Source organism: Equus caballus, chromosome 11 (assembly GCF_041296265.1).
Source record: "Equus caballus isolate H_3958 breed thoroughbred chromosome 11, TB-T2T, whole genome shotgun sequence".
Classification (NCBI taxonomy): Eukaryota; Metazoa; Chordata; class Mammalia; order Perissodactyla; family Equidae; genus Equus; species Equus caballus.
In genome coordinates, this window is record NC_091694.1 from 46,039,676 (window position 1) to 46,057,051 (window position 17,376).

At 41.0% G+C, this 17,376-nt stretch overlaps 2 protein-coding genes across 7 annotated transcripts in view; one reads left to right on the top strand and one right to left on the bottom strand.

Annotated features, from left to right (window-relative positions):
* SMG6 (SMG6 nonsense mediated mRNA decay factor) overlaps nucleotides 1-1,666 on the bottom strand; it is a 213,023-nt gene extending 211,357 nt beyond the window's left edge. The window contains exon 1 of one of the 2 annotated variants that reach the window (XM_001504355.6): nucleotides 1,324-1,666. In XM_001504355.6, the coding sequence (XP_001504405.2) occupies nucleotides 1,324-1,411 (88 nt within the window). In that variant the 5' untranslated portion in view covers nucleotides 1,412-1,666. Of the gene's footprint in view, nucleotides 1-1,070; nucleotides 1,242-1,323 lie in introns of those variants that run through there. The other variant, XM_070227863.1, reaches the window with a different exon arrangement.
* SRR (serine racemase) lies at nucleotides 17-17,371 on the top strand. 5 transcript variants are annotated; one of them, XM_023653236.2, is made up of 8 exons: nucleotides 17-154; nucleotides 11,529-11,700; nucleotides 13,447-13,573; nucleotides 13,759-13,862; nucleotides 15,765-15,884; nucleotides 15,986-16,060; nucleotides 16,551-16,760; nucleotides 17,107-17,371. In XM_023653236.2, exons 2-8 carry the CDS (start codon nucleotides 11,533-11,535, stop codon nucleotides 17,320-17,322), a joined length of 1,020 nt encoding a protein of 339 aa, XP_023509004.1. In that variant the 5' UTR covers nucleotides 17-154; nucleotides 11,529-11,532; the 3' UTR covers nucleotides 17,323-17,371. The 5 variants fall into 5 exon arrangements, with proteins under 5 accessions (XP_023509004.1, XP_023509005.1, XP_023509007.1 ...); XM_023653237.2 differs by lacking the exon at nucleotides 17-154 and adding an exon at nucleotides 1,549-1,712; XM_023653239.2 differs by lacking the exon at nucleotides 17-154 and adding an exon at nucleotides 1,597-1,712 and having other exon boundaries at nucleotides 11,648-11,700.
* The last annotated feature ends 5 nt before the right edge of the window (nucleotides 17,372-17,376 follow it).

The window sequence follows — 17,376 nt, forward strand, 5'->3', positions numbered from 1 at the left end:
AAGGAAAAAGTTCCATAAGGGAGCTTTCCCTGGAAGATGATGGAAGTATTGTGACATGCTCTCAAAATACCAAGGACTGGGGCACTCAAGAATAAAAGTACAGGACTTTGAAAACCACTCTCCAGGCTCCATGAACTTACTGAATAACAGACAGGCAAGTATCTATTTTTTTCTATCTGTTACCTTTATTTAATAAGGGGAGAAACTACTACAAATAGCCAGTAAACATTTCAGTGGGAAAGTAACAGGAATTTGTGAGATTATAGAGTACTCAAAGTGGAATGAAACAGAAAACCCTAGTATTGTTCTGTAAACACCAAAGCAAACAAGCCCATAACAGGGGTGCTCCAACATTTACACCCCTGAGTGTAACAAACAGAAACCAAAACAAACCCCTGAAGTTTAAGATCCTGCTTCAGTATTTTCACAAGTTTAAACAACTGCTTCATCAAATATGACCAGCTAACCCTTAGCAGCCTTTAGAACTTAGGTGAAGGGAGTGGAGGGAGAAGAGCTCCTACTACTCTCCAGAGCAGAGGGAGAAAACAACCTGAAAATTCCAGTTCAGTTGACCAACGAAAACCACTTTCACAGACTTTGGCCACAAGCCTGCAGAAGCATAGCCACCATTCTACACAAGCCCCCAGCCTAACAAAGGAGAGGTGAGACGCTAGAATCTTCCTCGAAGCCCTCCCTCCTGGTGTGGCCGGAGACTTCAACTTGCAAGTTGAGAATTCTCTCTGATAAAAACTGCTCCCACAACATGCCAAGGCCAAACCAGAGTAGAGTCAGCCCTCTAAGGTCCAGTGGCGCAGCCTTCAAAAGCCTGCCTGGGGGAAAAAAGTTCAGCAAGGAAATCCCAAGCTGTTAAACCTTTCTCCTCAATTTCCCCAGTTCCTTCTCTCCAACGCTAAGGAGATGAAGGGGCAGGCCTGCGATCGATCCCTCTGGGAACGATACACCCCGGGGGCCTCCACCAGATCCCAGCGCCCCACTCCTTTCCGCGCCGCCCGACGGCTGGGAATCCGCGGGCTGCTTCGAGAGGGCTGGGGCGATAGGGAAACAGTCACCTTCGCGGGGAGAAAGGGGGCGGAGGCAGGAACTCGGGCTGAGCTCTCCCGGGCCCCAAGGCTGAATGAGCCCGACCCCACACCCGCCCTCCGGCTGGGAGACTGGCGAGGGGACCGCCCTCGGCCCCCGCCCCCACTGTTGGGGGAAGGGGCGGGGGCTCCGGAGCGCCGCGGACCGAGCGGGGAGGAGGCAGAGGAGGAGAGGGAGGCGGGGCGGGCAGGCCCGGCCCAGGAGCTGGGCGGCGCGACTCACCTCTGCTCCCGGCCTGCGGAGCCAGAGTGGCCAGGATCCCTCGCAGCTCCGACGCGGAGATCCGGACGCGCTCCAACCCCTCCGCCATCTTCGCGGCTGCTGCTACAGCTGCAGCTCCTCCGCCACCGCCGCGCGCAGCCAGGAAACCACGACGGACGGGCGGCGCGCGCGCTCACCCACCTCCCACCCTTTTCCCCGCCCCCTCCCGTCCTCCTCCCCAAACGACGGTGGCCGCACTGGGAGGAAAAGCGCCGAACGCACGTTCGGCCTCTTGAGAAGGGAAGGGCCGGAGTGCGAGCCTGGGCGGGGGAGGAGGGCGCCGCGCGTGCGCAGAGGTGTGGTCGGGGAAGGTGCGCTGAGGCTGGAGTTGGAGGTGCGGCGCCTGTGAGGTGAGGTGGGGCCGGGCCAAGCCGGGCCAGGCGAGGCGGGCGTTTGCGGCGGTGCTGCTGTTGCTACCGTGGTGGCCATCGAGGATATTGGCGCTGGTCTGGGGCTCGGTCGACGGAGACTCCCCGCAGCCGGCCTCCTCCAATCATCTTAGGCCCGGGTCTCCCCACAGGCCCGGACTAGCTCCCCAGGCTTTTACTTTAGGACCTTGAAGATCTTGTCAGAGTAGTTAGTATTATTCCCGGGTTTTTTTCTAAATAAGGAAACCGAATCCCAGAGAACCATAGTAAATTGCCCAGGGCGAAACGGTTTTTAAGCACCAGAGTATCCACGCCTCCTGACAAAAAAAAATACAGTACAGTTGGCTCTTGCTGAGGGAGGGGGTTGTGTGGAAGTAAATCAGTAGGTATTATAAATCGATTTGGGAATTTCTGCATCACTGTAGAGTCTTGGAAAAATTACTTGACTTCCCTGGATCTTAGGTTGATTTTTTTTGTCATCTATACAATGTAACTGGATCAGAAGACTGGTACTTTAACTTCTTGTTCATGAGCCCCTGTCAGAACTGTGTGAAACTCCCTCTCCCAAGGCTGCTTCCTTCCCAATCCCACACAGTCCACTGGACCTCTACACCACCAAAGAACAGAAGAATTATTCGTCAGACTGGGCCTAAAAGGTTTGAACAATCTCTGACAGAACTCATTCCGTTTCTATTATGTAACTGACACTGGGCCACCAGGAGGTTAAGCAGATGGAGAAAGTCAATGGATGGGTGAAAAGATTCAATGGTTCAAAAGAAGGGGAGCAATTAGAGTGGTCAGAGCAAATGATGATCTTTCAAACAGATGTGAAAGAAATAGGAAGAAATGTAAAAAACTGGTTTGTTTTCACATTGAAATTGGAGAGGACATTGCATCGATTTTTTTTTTAGAGATGGAAAAATAATCTGAAGAAAACTTTGTTGTAGAGGAAAAACATAATTGCCAAATTATTGCAGCAGTGGCAGTGAACTGCAGATGAGACATGCTGAAAGTTAACCCAGCTCAAAAAAATTTACCAGAACTGAAGGAAAATATACTAGATAAAAACTGTGAGAGGTAAGGATAGAAGACATGGAGGATGGATCTAGAAAACTAATAATTGAATATGAGTTCCAGAGCGTGACAACAGAACTGACTGAGGAGAAGCCATAATCAAAAAAATAATAGAAGATGGGCCAGCCCCGCTGGTCTAGTGGATAAGTTCAGTGTGCTCCACTTCAGTGGCCCAGGTTCAGTTCCCAGGCTCGGACCTACACCATTGGTCTGTCAGTAGCCATGCTATGGCAGCAGCTCACATACAAAAAGAGGAAGACTGGCAGCTGATGTTAGCTTAGGGCAACTCTTCCTCAGCAAAAAAAAGAAGAAGAAGATTTACTAAGTTAGTGGAAAATTTTGCATCTGTGTGTGTGAGGAAGATTGGCCCTGAGCCAATATCTGTTGCCAATCTTCCTCTTTTTGCTTGAGGAAGATTGCCGCTGAGCTAACATCTGTGCATGTCTTCCTCTTTTTAATGTGGGATTCTGCCACCGTGTGGTTTTACAAGCAGTGCTAGTCTGCACCCAGGATCCAAACCTGTCACCCCTGGGCCACTGAAGCAGAGTGCACAAACTCTACTACTACGTCACTGGGCCAGCCCCCAAAAATTTGAACTTAAGGCATAAATTCAACCCTCAGATTTAAAGGATTCATGAAGTACCAGGTAAAAATAAATGAAAAACAATCATATTTAGACTTTGTACCACAATGAAAGCTTTCGAGTTTAAAAAGAATTAAAATATGTTGACATACCACAACTAGAAGGACTTGCAACTAAGATATACAACTATGTATCGGGGCGGGGGGGTTGGGAAATAAAGCAGGAAAAAAAAAATGTTGACATGGTACAGTCTTTAAGATGGATTGTTAATTGTTAATTTTTTTAAAAACCAGTTGCATAACAATATATAGATTATGGTTCTAAGTGCAGCAAAACCATTGCATATGTAAATTTCTATATAAATACATCAAAAAAGGTATGGAAGAATACATAGCAAACTTTTTAAAGTGATTATCTTTGTGAAATAGAGTAGATTGAATGGTAGAGAATGAAAGGTGTGTATACTTCTATACTATTTTAAATTCTTACAGTAGGTATTTGGTCACATGTTATGTGGGTAATCCAAAAAACAAGCAAAGTTGGATAATGAGGGAGGGAGGAATTCAGTTTCTAAAAACAAAATTTGTACAGGTCATGGTTGCTGAACACAAAGCAGTAAAACTAGAAATGAATAACCACAAATTAAACAAAAAATTCTAACTACTTGGAAATTTTTTTAACGCCAATTTTAAGTAATTCATGGGCCAAAAAAGTAAACAAAACTAAGATCGTGGATCCAACAGCCATTTATAATTAAAAAAACGCTTGACAAAATGGGGATAGAAGGAAATTACCTCAACATAATAAAGGCCATATATGACAAACTGCTACAGCCAACATCATACTCAATGGGGAAAAACTGAACACCATCCCTCTGAGAATAGGAACAAGACAAGGGTGCCCACCATCATCATTCTTTTTTTTTTTTTTTTTGAGGAAGATTAGCCCTGAGCTAACTACTGCCAGTCCTCCTCTTTTTTGCTGAGGAAGCCCGGCCCTGAGCCAACATCCATGCCCATCTTCCTCCACCTCATATGTGGGATGCCTACCACAGCATGGCTTGCCGAGCGGTGCCATGTCCGCACCCGGGATCCAGGCCAGCAAACCCCAGGCCACAGAGAAGGGGAAAGTGTGAACTTAACTGCTGCACCACCAGGCAGGCCTCACCATTCTTATTCAACAGAGTACTGGAGGTTTTGGCCAGAGCGATTAGACAAGAAAGAAATAAAAGGAATTCAAATAGGGAGTGAAGAAGTGAAACTCTTGCTGTTTGCAGATATCTTATATATAGAAAACCCTAAAGAATCCATCGGAAGACTGTTAGAAATAACAACTACAGTAAATTTGCAGGGTGCAAAATCAACCTACAAAAATCAGTTGCATTTCTATAATAACAAACTTATGGAAAGAGAACTCAAGAATACAATTCTATTTACAATCACAACAAAAAGAATAAAGTACCTAGGAATAAATTTAACCAAGGAGGTGAAGGACTTATACAATGAAAACTATAAGACATCACTGAAAGAAATAGATAATGACATAAAGAGATGGAAAGAGACTCCATGGACATGGATTGGAAGAATAAACATAGTTAAAATGTCCATACTACCCAAAGCAATCTACACATTCAGTGCAATCCCAATCAGAATTCCAATGACATTCATCATGGAAATAGAACAAAGAATCCTAAAATTCATATGAGGTAACCAAAGACCCTGAGTTGCTAAAGCAATACTGAGAAAAAAGAACAAAGCTGGAGGCATCACAAACCCTGACTTCAAAATGTACTACAAAGCCATAGTGATCAAAATAGCATAGTAGTGGTACAAAAACAGACACACAGATCAATGGAACAGAACTGAAAGCCCAGAAATAAAACCGCACATCTTCAGACAGCTAATCTTCGACAAAGGTGCCAAGAACATACAATGGAGGAAAGATGGTCTCTTCAATAAATGGTGTTGGGAAAACTGGACAGCCACATGCAAAAGAATGAAGGTAGACCATTATCTCACGCTATACACAAAAATAAACTCAAAATGGATCAAAGACTTGAGGATAAGTCCTGAAACCATAAAACTCCTGGAAGATAATAATAGGTAGTACACCCTTTGATATCGAACTTAAAAGGATCTTTTTGAACACCATGTCTTCTCAGACAAGGGAGACAAAAGAAAAAATAAACAAGTGGGACTTCATCAGACTAAAGAGCTTCTGCAAGGCAAAAGAAACTAGAATCAAAACAAAAAGATGGGGCCGACCCTGTGGTCGAGTGGTTAAGTTCGCGTGCTCCACTTCGGCGGCCCGGGTGTTTTGCTGGTTTGGATCCTGGGTGCGGACATGGCACCACTCGTCAGGCCATGCTGAGGTGGTGTCCCACATCCCACATGCCACAACTAGAAGGACCCACAACTAAAAAATACACAACTATGTACCAAGGGGCTTTGGGGAGTAAAAGGAAAAATAAAATATTTTTTTAAAAAAAGAAAATTAATAAGCTAAGCATTCAACAGGGTAGAAAAAATAAAAAGGAAAATGGAAAGAAGAAATAAAGATAAAATCAGAAATTAATAAGGGAAAATAAACAGTCCTTGATAAATAAATTGAAGAGGTCATTCTTCAGAAATAAAATAGACATGTTTCTGGCAAAAATAAGAAAAAAAACCCAAAGGACATACTCTTGGATGTCTTATAAGTAATTCAAACTGAACTCAGCAAATCTCTGATTTTCCGCTGAAGTATTTGTTTATTTGCCAATCTTATATCTCAATAAATATACCACCATCTAAGTCAAAAGCTAAAAGTTATCCTTGACACCTCCATATCCCTCACTCCCCACATTCAATCCAATATCAGGATATATCTCTTCTATCTCAGTAGTGGGCATCTATGGATTTCATCACCTCAGCGTTCTCCCCTTCCTTTTCTGTTGAAAACCCCTTCACTCTCATTCAGAAGTCCTGTCTCTTTTTCTTATTCTTTCTCTTTCCCTTTTTTCTTCTCTCCTCCCTCACTCCCTCTGTTTGCTCCTATTTAGCCCTCATGTGCAGAGATTTAAGGCAATCATGCTATTTGGTTCACACTATCATCAACAAGGCCTTTCTCATTTTATATTTTTTTCCCTTCGTTGCAATTCCCACTCATGTTCATTCCCTCTCCACTTAGGTAGCCGCTCTAATGTGTAGTATTGTTTTATGCATGTATGTACATAACTGATATTATGTTATATTGTGTTATAGAAGTCATTCTGTTTGTTTTTCATATATCTGTAAATATTTCTGACTATTGCATCATATTGTTTTAAATGACCACACACTCTTGGCCACTGGTCCTGGGCTAAGTTGGACCAATCGGTCCTTACCCAGAATCTTTGAAGTGAAACTAAGAAAGAAAGAAAATTCCTCTCCAGTGTGGTAGCCATAAAATGTAAAACACAGGAGCTGTCAGCAGCCACATGTCCTGCTATGTGGAACCAGCTGGTCTGCAATGAAAAAGAAGGAAGCCGACATGCAGAAAGCAGCAGAGGTGAGAAACAATGAGAGAGTCCTGGAAAATCTCAAGTCTCTGATTCCAGTTATTCCTGAAGCTCCATATTCCTGCCCTTCCCATGGTTCCACTCTTCCTTGGATTCTACGAGCCAGTAAATCTCATCACCTCCATCTTGTGCCTGAGCCAGTTCAAATAGGGGTTCTATGACTGGCAACCAAGAGGCATAACTAATTATAATCTCTAAAATGTATCTCTTAGTGTGTGTGTGTTTTAATTGTGGTGAAATACACATGACATGAAATATACCATTGTAACCATTTTTAAGTCTACAGTTCAGTAGTGTTAAATAGTCACATTGTTATACAACCAAGCTCATCTTGCAAAATTGAAACTATACCCATTAACAACACCTTCCTATTCCACCCTCCCCTCAGTCTCTAGCAACCACCGTTTATTTTCTGTCTGAATTTGACTACTATAGATACCTCATATAAGTGTAGTCATACAGTATTTGTCTTTGTGTGACTGGCTTACTTCGCTTAGTATAATAGCCCCAAGATTCATCCATGTTGTAGCATGTGTGAGAATTTTCTTCCTTTTTAAGACTGAATAATATTCCATTGTATGTATATACCACATTTTGTTTATCTCTTCATTTGTCAATAGATACATGGGTTGCTTCCACCTTTTGGCTATTGTGAATAATGCTGCTATGAACATGGATGTACAAAGATGTCTTTGAGACCCTCTTTGAATTCTTTTGGGTGTATACCCAGAGTCTAATTGCTGGATCATGTGGTAATTCTGTGTTTAATTTTTTTAGGGACCACCATATTATTTTCCACAGCAGTTGCACCATTTTACTTTTCCACCAACAGTGTACAATGGCTCCAGTTTCTCCATTCCTTGCCAACACTTGTTATTTTCAGTTTATTTGTTTGTTTGTTTGGTGAGGAAGATTAGCTCTGAGCTGACATCTGTGCCAATCTTCCTCCATATTGTATGTGGGACGCTGCCACAGCCTGGCTTGATGAGCAGTGTGTAGATCTGCACCCTGGATCCAAACCCACGGATCCGAATCCCTGGGCTGCCGAAGCAGAACCTGGGGACTTAACCACTATACCACCGGGCTGGTCCCTAGTTTTTTGGTTTTTTAAAATAGTAGCCATCCTAATAGGTGTAAAATGGTTTTGGCTTGCATTTCCCTAATTAGTGATGTTGAGCATTTTTTCATGTGCTTATTGGCCATTTGTATGTCTTCTTTGGAGAAATATCTATTAAAGTCCTTTGCCTATTTTTTAATCGGATCTGTTTTTCCAAATTGTATATTGAATGATTATTTTTTTTCTACCTCTACTTTCACCATCCAAGCCCCTGTTGTCTTCCATGTGGACAATTGTAATACTTCTTAAATAGACTCCCTAATTCCACTCATCTCTTTCCTTTTCATTCACCACAAAGTAACCAGAGTGATCTTCTGAAAATATTAATTCTAGTATGTCACTTACCTGCTCAGAATTCTCCAGTGGTACTCCATTGCTCTTAATAAAAAAACCCAAGAGTCATGGTCCTTTCTGATCTAGACTCTGCCAACTTCACTTTCCTTACTTCTTATCCTACTCTCCTTTGATTACTATTTTCAGATACATTAGCCTTCTTTTAGTTCCTGGAATATGCCAACCTCTTTTCCTCCTTAAACCTTCACACATATTGTCCCCTCTACCTGAAACACTTTCCTCCCTACTTTGCCCATTCATCTTATAGGTCATAACTTAAATTTCACTTTTCCATAGAAGGCCTTCCTTAACCTCATTCCCTGATCTAAGTGAGGCCTCCCATTATAGTATCCTAACACACTTCCTTAATTTCACCTATCAACATTTGTAAATACATATCTATTTTTGGATTATTTATTACACATCTCTCTACTTGATTGTAAACTTTATGAGAGCAGAGACAAGTCCATTTTTCTAACACTATATCCCCAGGCCAAACAGTATGTGACACACAGAAGGTGCTCAATATTTGTTGATTGAATGAATAAATGATGAATGAATACCATAGATAGGAAGAACACTTAGGAATATTAATATGTACAACTTTATGCTAATAAATTTGAAATTTTAAACTAGATAATTTTGTAAAAACTTTAATTATTGAAATTAATTCAAGTTTATGTGGCAAGTCCACATAAACCAATAACTGAAATCACTGAAAGTTAACAGAGGTATATTTATAAGGTAAAGACAAATTATCTTTATTTGCAGATAGCACAATTGTTTGGAGAATGAACTATGAAACTATTAGATCTAACAAGATAATCCAGTAAAGTATCCTATTACATGACAAATATACAAAAATTACTAGCTTTCATATATATCATCAGTAAGCAATTTAAAAATCTAATAAAAAATACGTTATCTCAAAAGCCACAAAAATATATTTACTTAGGCATACATTTAATCAGATCCATGCAGGACACAAACTATGAAAACTTTACTGAAAACCTAAAACAAGACTTTACTAAATTGAAAGACACCCATGTTCATGGATGGGAAGACTCAATATTTTAAAATATTGGGGCCGGCCCGGTGGCTGAGTGGTTAAGTTGGCCTGCTCCACTTTGGTGGCCCAGGGTTTTGCCAGTTCAGATCCTGGGCACGGACATGGCACTGCTCATCAAACCATGCTGAGGCGGCATCCCACATGCCACACCTGGAGGGACTCACAGCTGAAAATACACAACTGTGTACCAGGGGGCTTTAGGGAGAAAAAGGAAAAAATAAAATTAAAATAAATAAATAAATAAAAATAAATAAATATCAATTATGCCCCAAATTCATTTGTACATTTTACAGTGGAATTTCCCCCAACCTTGATAAAGGATTTCTTGAAGTTAATTTGGAAGAATTGATGTATAAGAAAAGCCAATAAATTTTAGAAAGGGTAATCAAGGAAGAATGTATTAATACAATCAACAACTGGAAAAGGAATTAGCGGTTTGATCAATGGGACAAAATATGAAGTCCAGAAAAGCCCCAAGCATTAATAGAAATTTAGTTTTTAATAAATGTGGCATTTCAGAGGAAAAAGATGATTCAGCCAGTAAACGGTTTGTTAAAAATTCACAAAAGAATGTGTCCAGTAAGTATATAGAAAACGTGTTCAGTCACTAGTAATTAGACAAATTCCCACTACTAGACATATTTCATTAAATTGGCAGATAAAAATGATGCAGCAAGGGTAAAGGAAAATGGGCATTCCTTAGAAACTGCTTTTGGGAGTGTATATTGATATAATCTACAACTCTTCTGGAGATCAGTTTGGCAATAGGTATCAAATGTCTTAGAATCGTACATGCCTTTTGATGCAAAGTGCCATTTGGAGGAATCTACTCAAAGTATGTATGGAGATACACAAAGATCTTAGAACAATGCTGTTCATTACATCATTATTTATTACAGCCCCCCCCAAAAGAAAATCTAAATGTTTAACAATAGAGTTATATAAAACTATGGTATTTTTGTAAAAAGAAGTACTATTAAGCCATTTTAAAAGTTGCATAATACCTATTGATAAGCAAAGATTTATAGATATTCATAATATTATCTTTAAAAAGCAAGTTATGAAACCTGTCAATAAAGTTTTGTCTGCATATATATATGTGGGCTTGGAAAGATATGCTTAGATAGCAATTGTCTTTGGGGAGGAAACATTAAATTCTGCTTTTCTATCGAACATGCATCACTTTTGTTAATAAGGAAAAATTAAGAGAAACTTCATGTTTAAATGCCATAATAAAAATAGTGAAAAATGGAAGCATAAAGCAGTTATTGAAAATTATAATTATGAAAATTGTGAAGAAACTGAGCTAAACGGAGTAAACAAAGTGTTATCTTTGATTTTAACTGTCATTTAATGTATGTATATTTAAAAAACAGAAAGAAACATAGAAAATGAACATAATTTATTAAAATGGTAGGATTGATGGCAATTTTTTCTCCTTGTTAAATAATTTTTAAAATAAAAATTTCTAGCAAATTTTGAATCCAGTTAATTCAGGCTTTTCACAACAATGATGAAAAGGTAGAGACCAGTGGTAGTGCTGCCAAGAGATAGATGGTATGGGAGAAGGGCGAGCTTTAAACCTTCCATAATCACCACCAGCTACTTCCTGTAAAGCTTCACCAGAAAACACTTGTATTTACCAAGAAACTCACCTTCAGGACAAGTTCCCGTCCGTGCACAGATTCTGGAGCCCCAGTGATGGCAACAGTTCCACATTAACATCGGAAGCCTCAGGTCTATTTTCCTGTTATGTATTTTTCTTCTTTAAAATATTTTATTTTTCTTAGAGCAGTTTAAGTTTCACAGCAAAACTGACGGGAAGGTATAGAGATTCCCCATATGCCCCCTGCCCCAACACATGCATAGCCTCCCGAATTATCATTATCCCCGACCAGAGTGGTACATTTGTTACAACTGAACCTACATTGACACATCATTACCACCCAAAGTCCATAGTTTACATTATGGTTCACTCTTGGTGTTATACATTCTATGGGTTTGTGTCATGCATTTTCAGTCTTTTTCGTTAAACACATTGTCTCAGGCTTTGCCTTGACCCCCTTCTTATTCCTGGGTTTCAGAACCATGTGTGCTCAATACTGCATCTCCTTTGCTGATGTTGAAAAAGCTCATATCAACATTCGAGATTTTATCCACCTCACACCAATGCTAACAAGCTCCATTTTGAATCAACTAACAGGGCGCAATCTTTTCTTCAAATGTGAACAATTCCAGAAGACCGGATCTTTTAAGGTAACAATCTCTTTTGATACTGTATCATGTATCTTTTCAAACCCCTTTCACATATAAATTTATTTGATCCTCCTGACCACCCAGTGAGGTAGGTAGATTAATATCTTTTTATAGCTGAAGAAAGAGTAGTAGAGGGGCTGGCCTGGTGGCGCAGCAGGAAAGTTCCCACATTCTGCTTCGCTGGCCTGGGGTTTGCCGGTTCCGATCCCAGGTGTGGACATGGCACCCCTTGGCACGCCATGCTGTGGTGGGCATCCCACATATAAAGTACAGGAAGATGGGCATGGATGTTAGCTCAGGGCCAGTCTTCCTCAGCGAAAAGAGGAGGATTGGCAGCAGTTAGCTCAGGGCTAATCTTCCTCCAAAAAAAAAAGAGTTGTAGAAATTTTCCTTTGATCAATCCTGGTTACATAGCATTATGGTGTTGATGAGCCACTTTTACACAATATCAAAATTCCTTATAATTAGAGTTATCATATAATTTACTGTCCAAACTAGGACGTTTGAGAACAAAAGGGGGAACTTTTAATGATGAAACTGAGATATTAGACATCAACCTAGACTGTTGCAAGGCAAAATGAGCAAGTGTGATCATCCTGTATATAACCCAGTTTAAGCATTCACTTTGTGTCAACTTGCTATTATGAATATAAAAGATACCTTATTATGAATATAAAAGATCTAAACCTAGCTAAACCCTCATATAATAAGATCTTTTTATACGAAATTATGTCAGTGCCTTTCCTATGCATAAAGATAGGCTTCTGTGTGTTGATTCATTACCAGCATTTTCTGACCATTAGTTGAGCTTTAAGATCCTTTCAGGTAAAAATCTGAAAGCTGCATTTTGCACTATGCCTGACAGGCATTAGTACCTAAGTGATAGCTTTATGACTTCAAGAAATCTACCTTTTTCCCAACCTATTAACTGAGAGCTTTTATATTTAAAAAACAAAACAAAAAACTCTCCATTCTCTTTTGCCCTTTGCTTCTCCCATGGTTGATTCTTCATTCATCACACATCAAGCACTTATTTTCACTAACTATATTAGGCATATATACGGTAGGCCTTTGCCCTATTATCCATACTTGCAGGGAAAAACAGGCAGGTCAACAAATGGGTTGATGAGAAGTATCTTAAGAGATACAAAGCACCATGGAAGAACAGAGGACAAAGTGCCTAATTTTGTCTGGGAGATTAAGGTAGTTGAACTAGGTGATGTTCGACCCAAGTTTTACAGGGTGAGTACTCTTAGCCAGATCAGGGAGTGGGGGAAAAGAGCTACAGGTAGAGGTACCAGCAGGCTCAGCGGTACAGCAGTGTGTGCTAACCTGGTGAGAGGGAAACGAAAAGCCACTTAGGATGGCTACAAGTCATAGAGGAAATAAATGTTTTAGAAACACTGCAACTTGTAAAGAATTTGTACTTTTCTTACAAAAATAGGCAATGAAAAAGACAGCATTTGTTTTTAAGAGATCACTTTCATAATCTAGTGGAAATGTTAGATGAGAATGATCCTTGAAGCAGATCAGTTAAAGTTTGATAATACACAACTTGAGAAATGAGGCCTCATCAAGGTAGTGGCAAAGACACACATGAGGTATTTTAGGAGTTAGAATCAATAAGTCCATTAGTGATGGACTGGATGTGCAGTGTTAGGAAGAGAAAAATCTAGAAAAGTCCTTTGGTTTTTTGAAAAGAAACTCTTTAATCAAATACATGAATTCATTATACCTCTTTCCCAGATTCGTGGTGCCCTTAATGCAATCAGAAACTTGATTCCTGCCACTTCAGAAGAGAAGCCCAAAGCTGTTGTTACTCACAGCAGTGGAAACCACGGCCAGGCTCTCGCCTATGCTGCCAAATTGGAAGGTACTTGATTAATTTGTCAGGGTCCTGGGTAGGATCATCAGAAGCATGGAAAAGTATCCCTACTTACAGTGAGACTGGTGATAGCTGTGGGAAGTAATTTCTCAAGTCTCTATCTGATTACAAGCGAACTGAACAAGTTTCTATCCTAAATTCTGATTTGTACTAACCATGTTTCTCCTTCCCAGGGATTCCTGCCTATATCGTGGTGCCCCAAACAGCTCCCAACTGTAAAAAATTGGCAATACAAGCCTACGGAGCCTCTATAGTATACAGTGAACAGAGTGATGAGGTAAGGAAGAGAGCGATGTTCAGTACCACATTTTTTTTTAAGATTTTATTTTTTTCCTTTATCTCCCCAAGGCCCCCCGGTACATAGCTGTATATTTTTAGTTGAGGGTCCTTCTAGTTGCGGCATGTGGGACGCCACCTCAGTGTGGCTCGATGAGCGGTGCCATGTCCGTGCCCAGGATTCGAACTGACGAAACACTGGGCCGCCTGCAGCAGAGCACACGATCTTAACCACTCGGCCACGGAGCCAGCCCCTCAGTACCACTTTAACAGCTTTCACTGTCAAATTAAATTTCTCTTTCTGCTTTACTGGCTGCTGCTTCTCAGTCTCATTTTGTTTTCTCTTCATCTCTAAATGCTAGCAGGCCCAAACTTTTCTCTCTCTACGCTCACTCAGATGATCTCAGTAGTCTCATACTTTAAAATATCACCTATAGGGGCAGCCCAGTGGCACAGCAGTTAAGTTTGCACATTCTGCTTTGGTGGCCTGGGGTTCGCCGGTTCGGATCCCAGGTGTGCACATGACAGCACTTGGCAAGTCATGCTGTGGCAGGCGTCCCACATATAAAGTACAAGAAGATGGGCACGGATGTTAGCTCAGGGCCAGTCTTCCTCAGCAAAAAGAGGAGGATTGGCAGCAGATATTAGCTCAGGGCTAATCTTCCTCAAAATAAATAAATGAAATAAAATATCACCTATACTCTAACTCCAGCCCTGACCTTTGCCCTTAACCCAGATTGTATATCCTAGGCTACCTGGTATTCTCACTTGGATGTCTTTTTTTTTTTTTTGCTGAAGTAGATTAGCTCTGTGCCAATCTGCCTCTACTTTATATGTGGGTCACCGCCACAGCATGGCTGACAAGTGGTGTAGGTCTGTGCCTGGGATCTGAACCCACGAACCCAGGCTGCCAAAGTGGAGCACAATGATCTTAACCACTAGGTCATGGGGCTAGTCCCCCAACTTGGATGTCTTAATAGGCATCTCAAATTCACTACGTCTATAACCAAACTCCTGATCTTACTCCCTCAATATTGCTTCTTTTCCAGTCTTCCCCATCTCAGTAAATGGCAACTTTTATTCTCCTAGTTACTCAAAAAAAAAGTTGGAGTCATCTTTGGTAACTCTCTCACACCCTACATCCAAATCTTAGTCCTACTTTCAAAATATCTCCATCATCTAACTACTGCTAACAGTCTCTACCACTAGCACCCTGATTCAAACCAACATCGGTTCTCACCTAGATCGAGCAGACTGCTAACTGGTCTCTCTGCTTCCACTCTTGCCCCACTAGTATGTTTTCAAAACAGCAACCAGAGCCATCCATTAAGTTAGAACTTGTCTCTCATCAGCTCGAAATCCTCCAACAGTTTCCATCTCATACACAGTGGAAACCAAAGTTCTTGAAATCATCTAAGGCCTAGATGAACTGGCTCGTTCCTATCTTTCTGACCTCATCTCCCATCATGACTCTGCCCCAAACACTCCAAGCCAACTCACACTAACTTAGCAGTTTCTGAGAAAGTCCAACCACTCCTACTTCCTAGTCTTTGCACTTGCTATTATTCTCTCCTTGGAATATTCTGGAGATCCACAGGACTTGTTCAAATCTATTAAATGTCACTTTACCAGAGGCCTTTCTTAAGCACCCTATATAAAATAAATTCATTTTTCTCCATAGCACTTAGACATACCATATATTTCCTTATATCCCACTCCTCCCCATCATATTAGAACATAACTCCCTTGAGCACAAGGACTGTTAAGTTCAGTTATATCCCCAGTGCCTGAACAAAGTCTGAAAAAAAGTAGATGGTCAATAAAGCGTTAAATGACTGAATCTAACTTGTTGGGAATTCTATTAAATACAAATCAAGTAAGCTAAATCAATGCACTCTTTCAGTCCAGAGAAAATGTTACAAAAAGAATTATGGAAGAAACAGAAGGCATCATGGTTCATGCCAGCCAGGAGCCTGCAGTGATAGCTGGGCAAGGGACAGTTGCCATGGAAGTGCTGGACCAGGTACAAGCCTAGTGGTAAAGGTGATGTTTGTCTGTAAAATCAATTATTTTGTATGTACATAAAATTGGTTATTAATAGATGTAATTATACTTTTACTCAAGGTTCCCTTAGTAGATGCACTGGTGGTACCTGTAGGAGGAGGAGGAATGGTTGCTGGAATAGCAATTACAGTCAAGGTGAGGAGCTTCTGGAGGACTCTGCACTTCAGGCACAGAGTATTTTATTTTACCTCACAGTACACTGTGGATACTTGCTCACCATTCCCCCCAAAATGCCATTCCTTCCCATCATTCCTTCACACTTCAGATGGATGGCCCTTCTCTGCCTCACTACCCTTTTCTTAATCCATGACAACTTTACAGCATAAAAGCAGTTACAATGAGTGCCACCCTCACAGTCCTCACCTTAATTCCATCTCACCAACCTTCTATCCAAGTACGGAGGTATTCTTTTCCCAAGTTACCAGCACAACCAGATGTGATCTAGGCAACTGAAAGCCAATGATAGGCATACAATTTAAAGTGCCTGAAGGTCCTATTTTCATTGTATCTATCTAAGAGAAAGCTTTTACTTGGGCAATGTGTTACCTGTACTGCCTATTTTACTGCAGGCATGCAGGCAAAATGCTGTGGGTAGTTGTAAGATGTCTAATATTTCTCTTCCCAGGCTCTGAGACCTAGTGTAAAGGTATATGCTGCTGAACCCTTGAATGCAGATGACTGCTACCAGTCCAAACTGAAAGGGGAACTGACCCCCAATCCCTATCCTCCAGAAACCATAGCAGATGGTGTCAAATCCAGCATTGGCTTAAACACCTGGCCTATTATAAGGGACCTCGTGGATGATGTCTTCACTGTCACAGAAAATGAAATTAAGGTGAGGCCCCAAGAGGAAAAGAAATAACAAAAGAACAGAGCAATTTCTCAGACAAAAGAAACTTCTCTCCTGTTCTAAGTAGCAACTCACCCACTGGGGACTTGACTAGGTGACTTAATGACATGTGGGAGGGTGCCCTGGATGTATTAAGACAACCCTCTTGACAGAAGCAGAGTTAGGATGAAAAAAAAGCCCTGCCCTTCATTGGCAAGCACATACATATAGGAATTAAGAAAATTCAGACTGGGTATATATCCTCATCTGGCCTTTAATTGTAAAGGCCAACCAACTGGGCTCTTTCCCCTTCTCCCATTTCACTAATTCTTACTTCCTTCTGTACCAACAGTATGCAACCCAGCTGGTGTGGGAGAGGATGAAACTGCTTATTGAACCTACAGCTGGTGTTGGAGTGGCTGCTGTGCTGTCTCAGCATTTTCAAACAGTTTCCTCAGAAGTAAAAAACATTTGTATTGTGCTCAGTGGTGGAAATGTAGACATAACCTCCCTAACCTGGGTCAAGCAGGCTGAAAGGCCAGCTCCTTATCAATCTCTTTCAGTTTAATTTATGCAAAATGAAGAGATGGGATTTAGTGTCTCTAGACAACTGGAAATTTTG

Bases quoted from the DNA above. Each gene is read 5' to 3' on its own strand.
- SRR (XM_070227875.1), top strand. From the start codon at position 2,734: ATGCTGAAAGTTAACCCAGCTCAAAAAAATTTACCAGAACTGAAGGAA. The intron at 13,574-13,758 runs GTACTTGATTAA...TCTCCTTCCCAG, and splicing joins CTATGCTGCCAAATTGGAAG to GGATTCCTGCCTATATCGTG. The intron at 13,863-15,764 runs GTAAGGAAGAGA...GCACTCTTTCAG, and splicing joins ACAGTGAACAGAGTGATGAG to TCCAGAGAAAATGTTACAAA.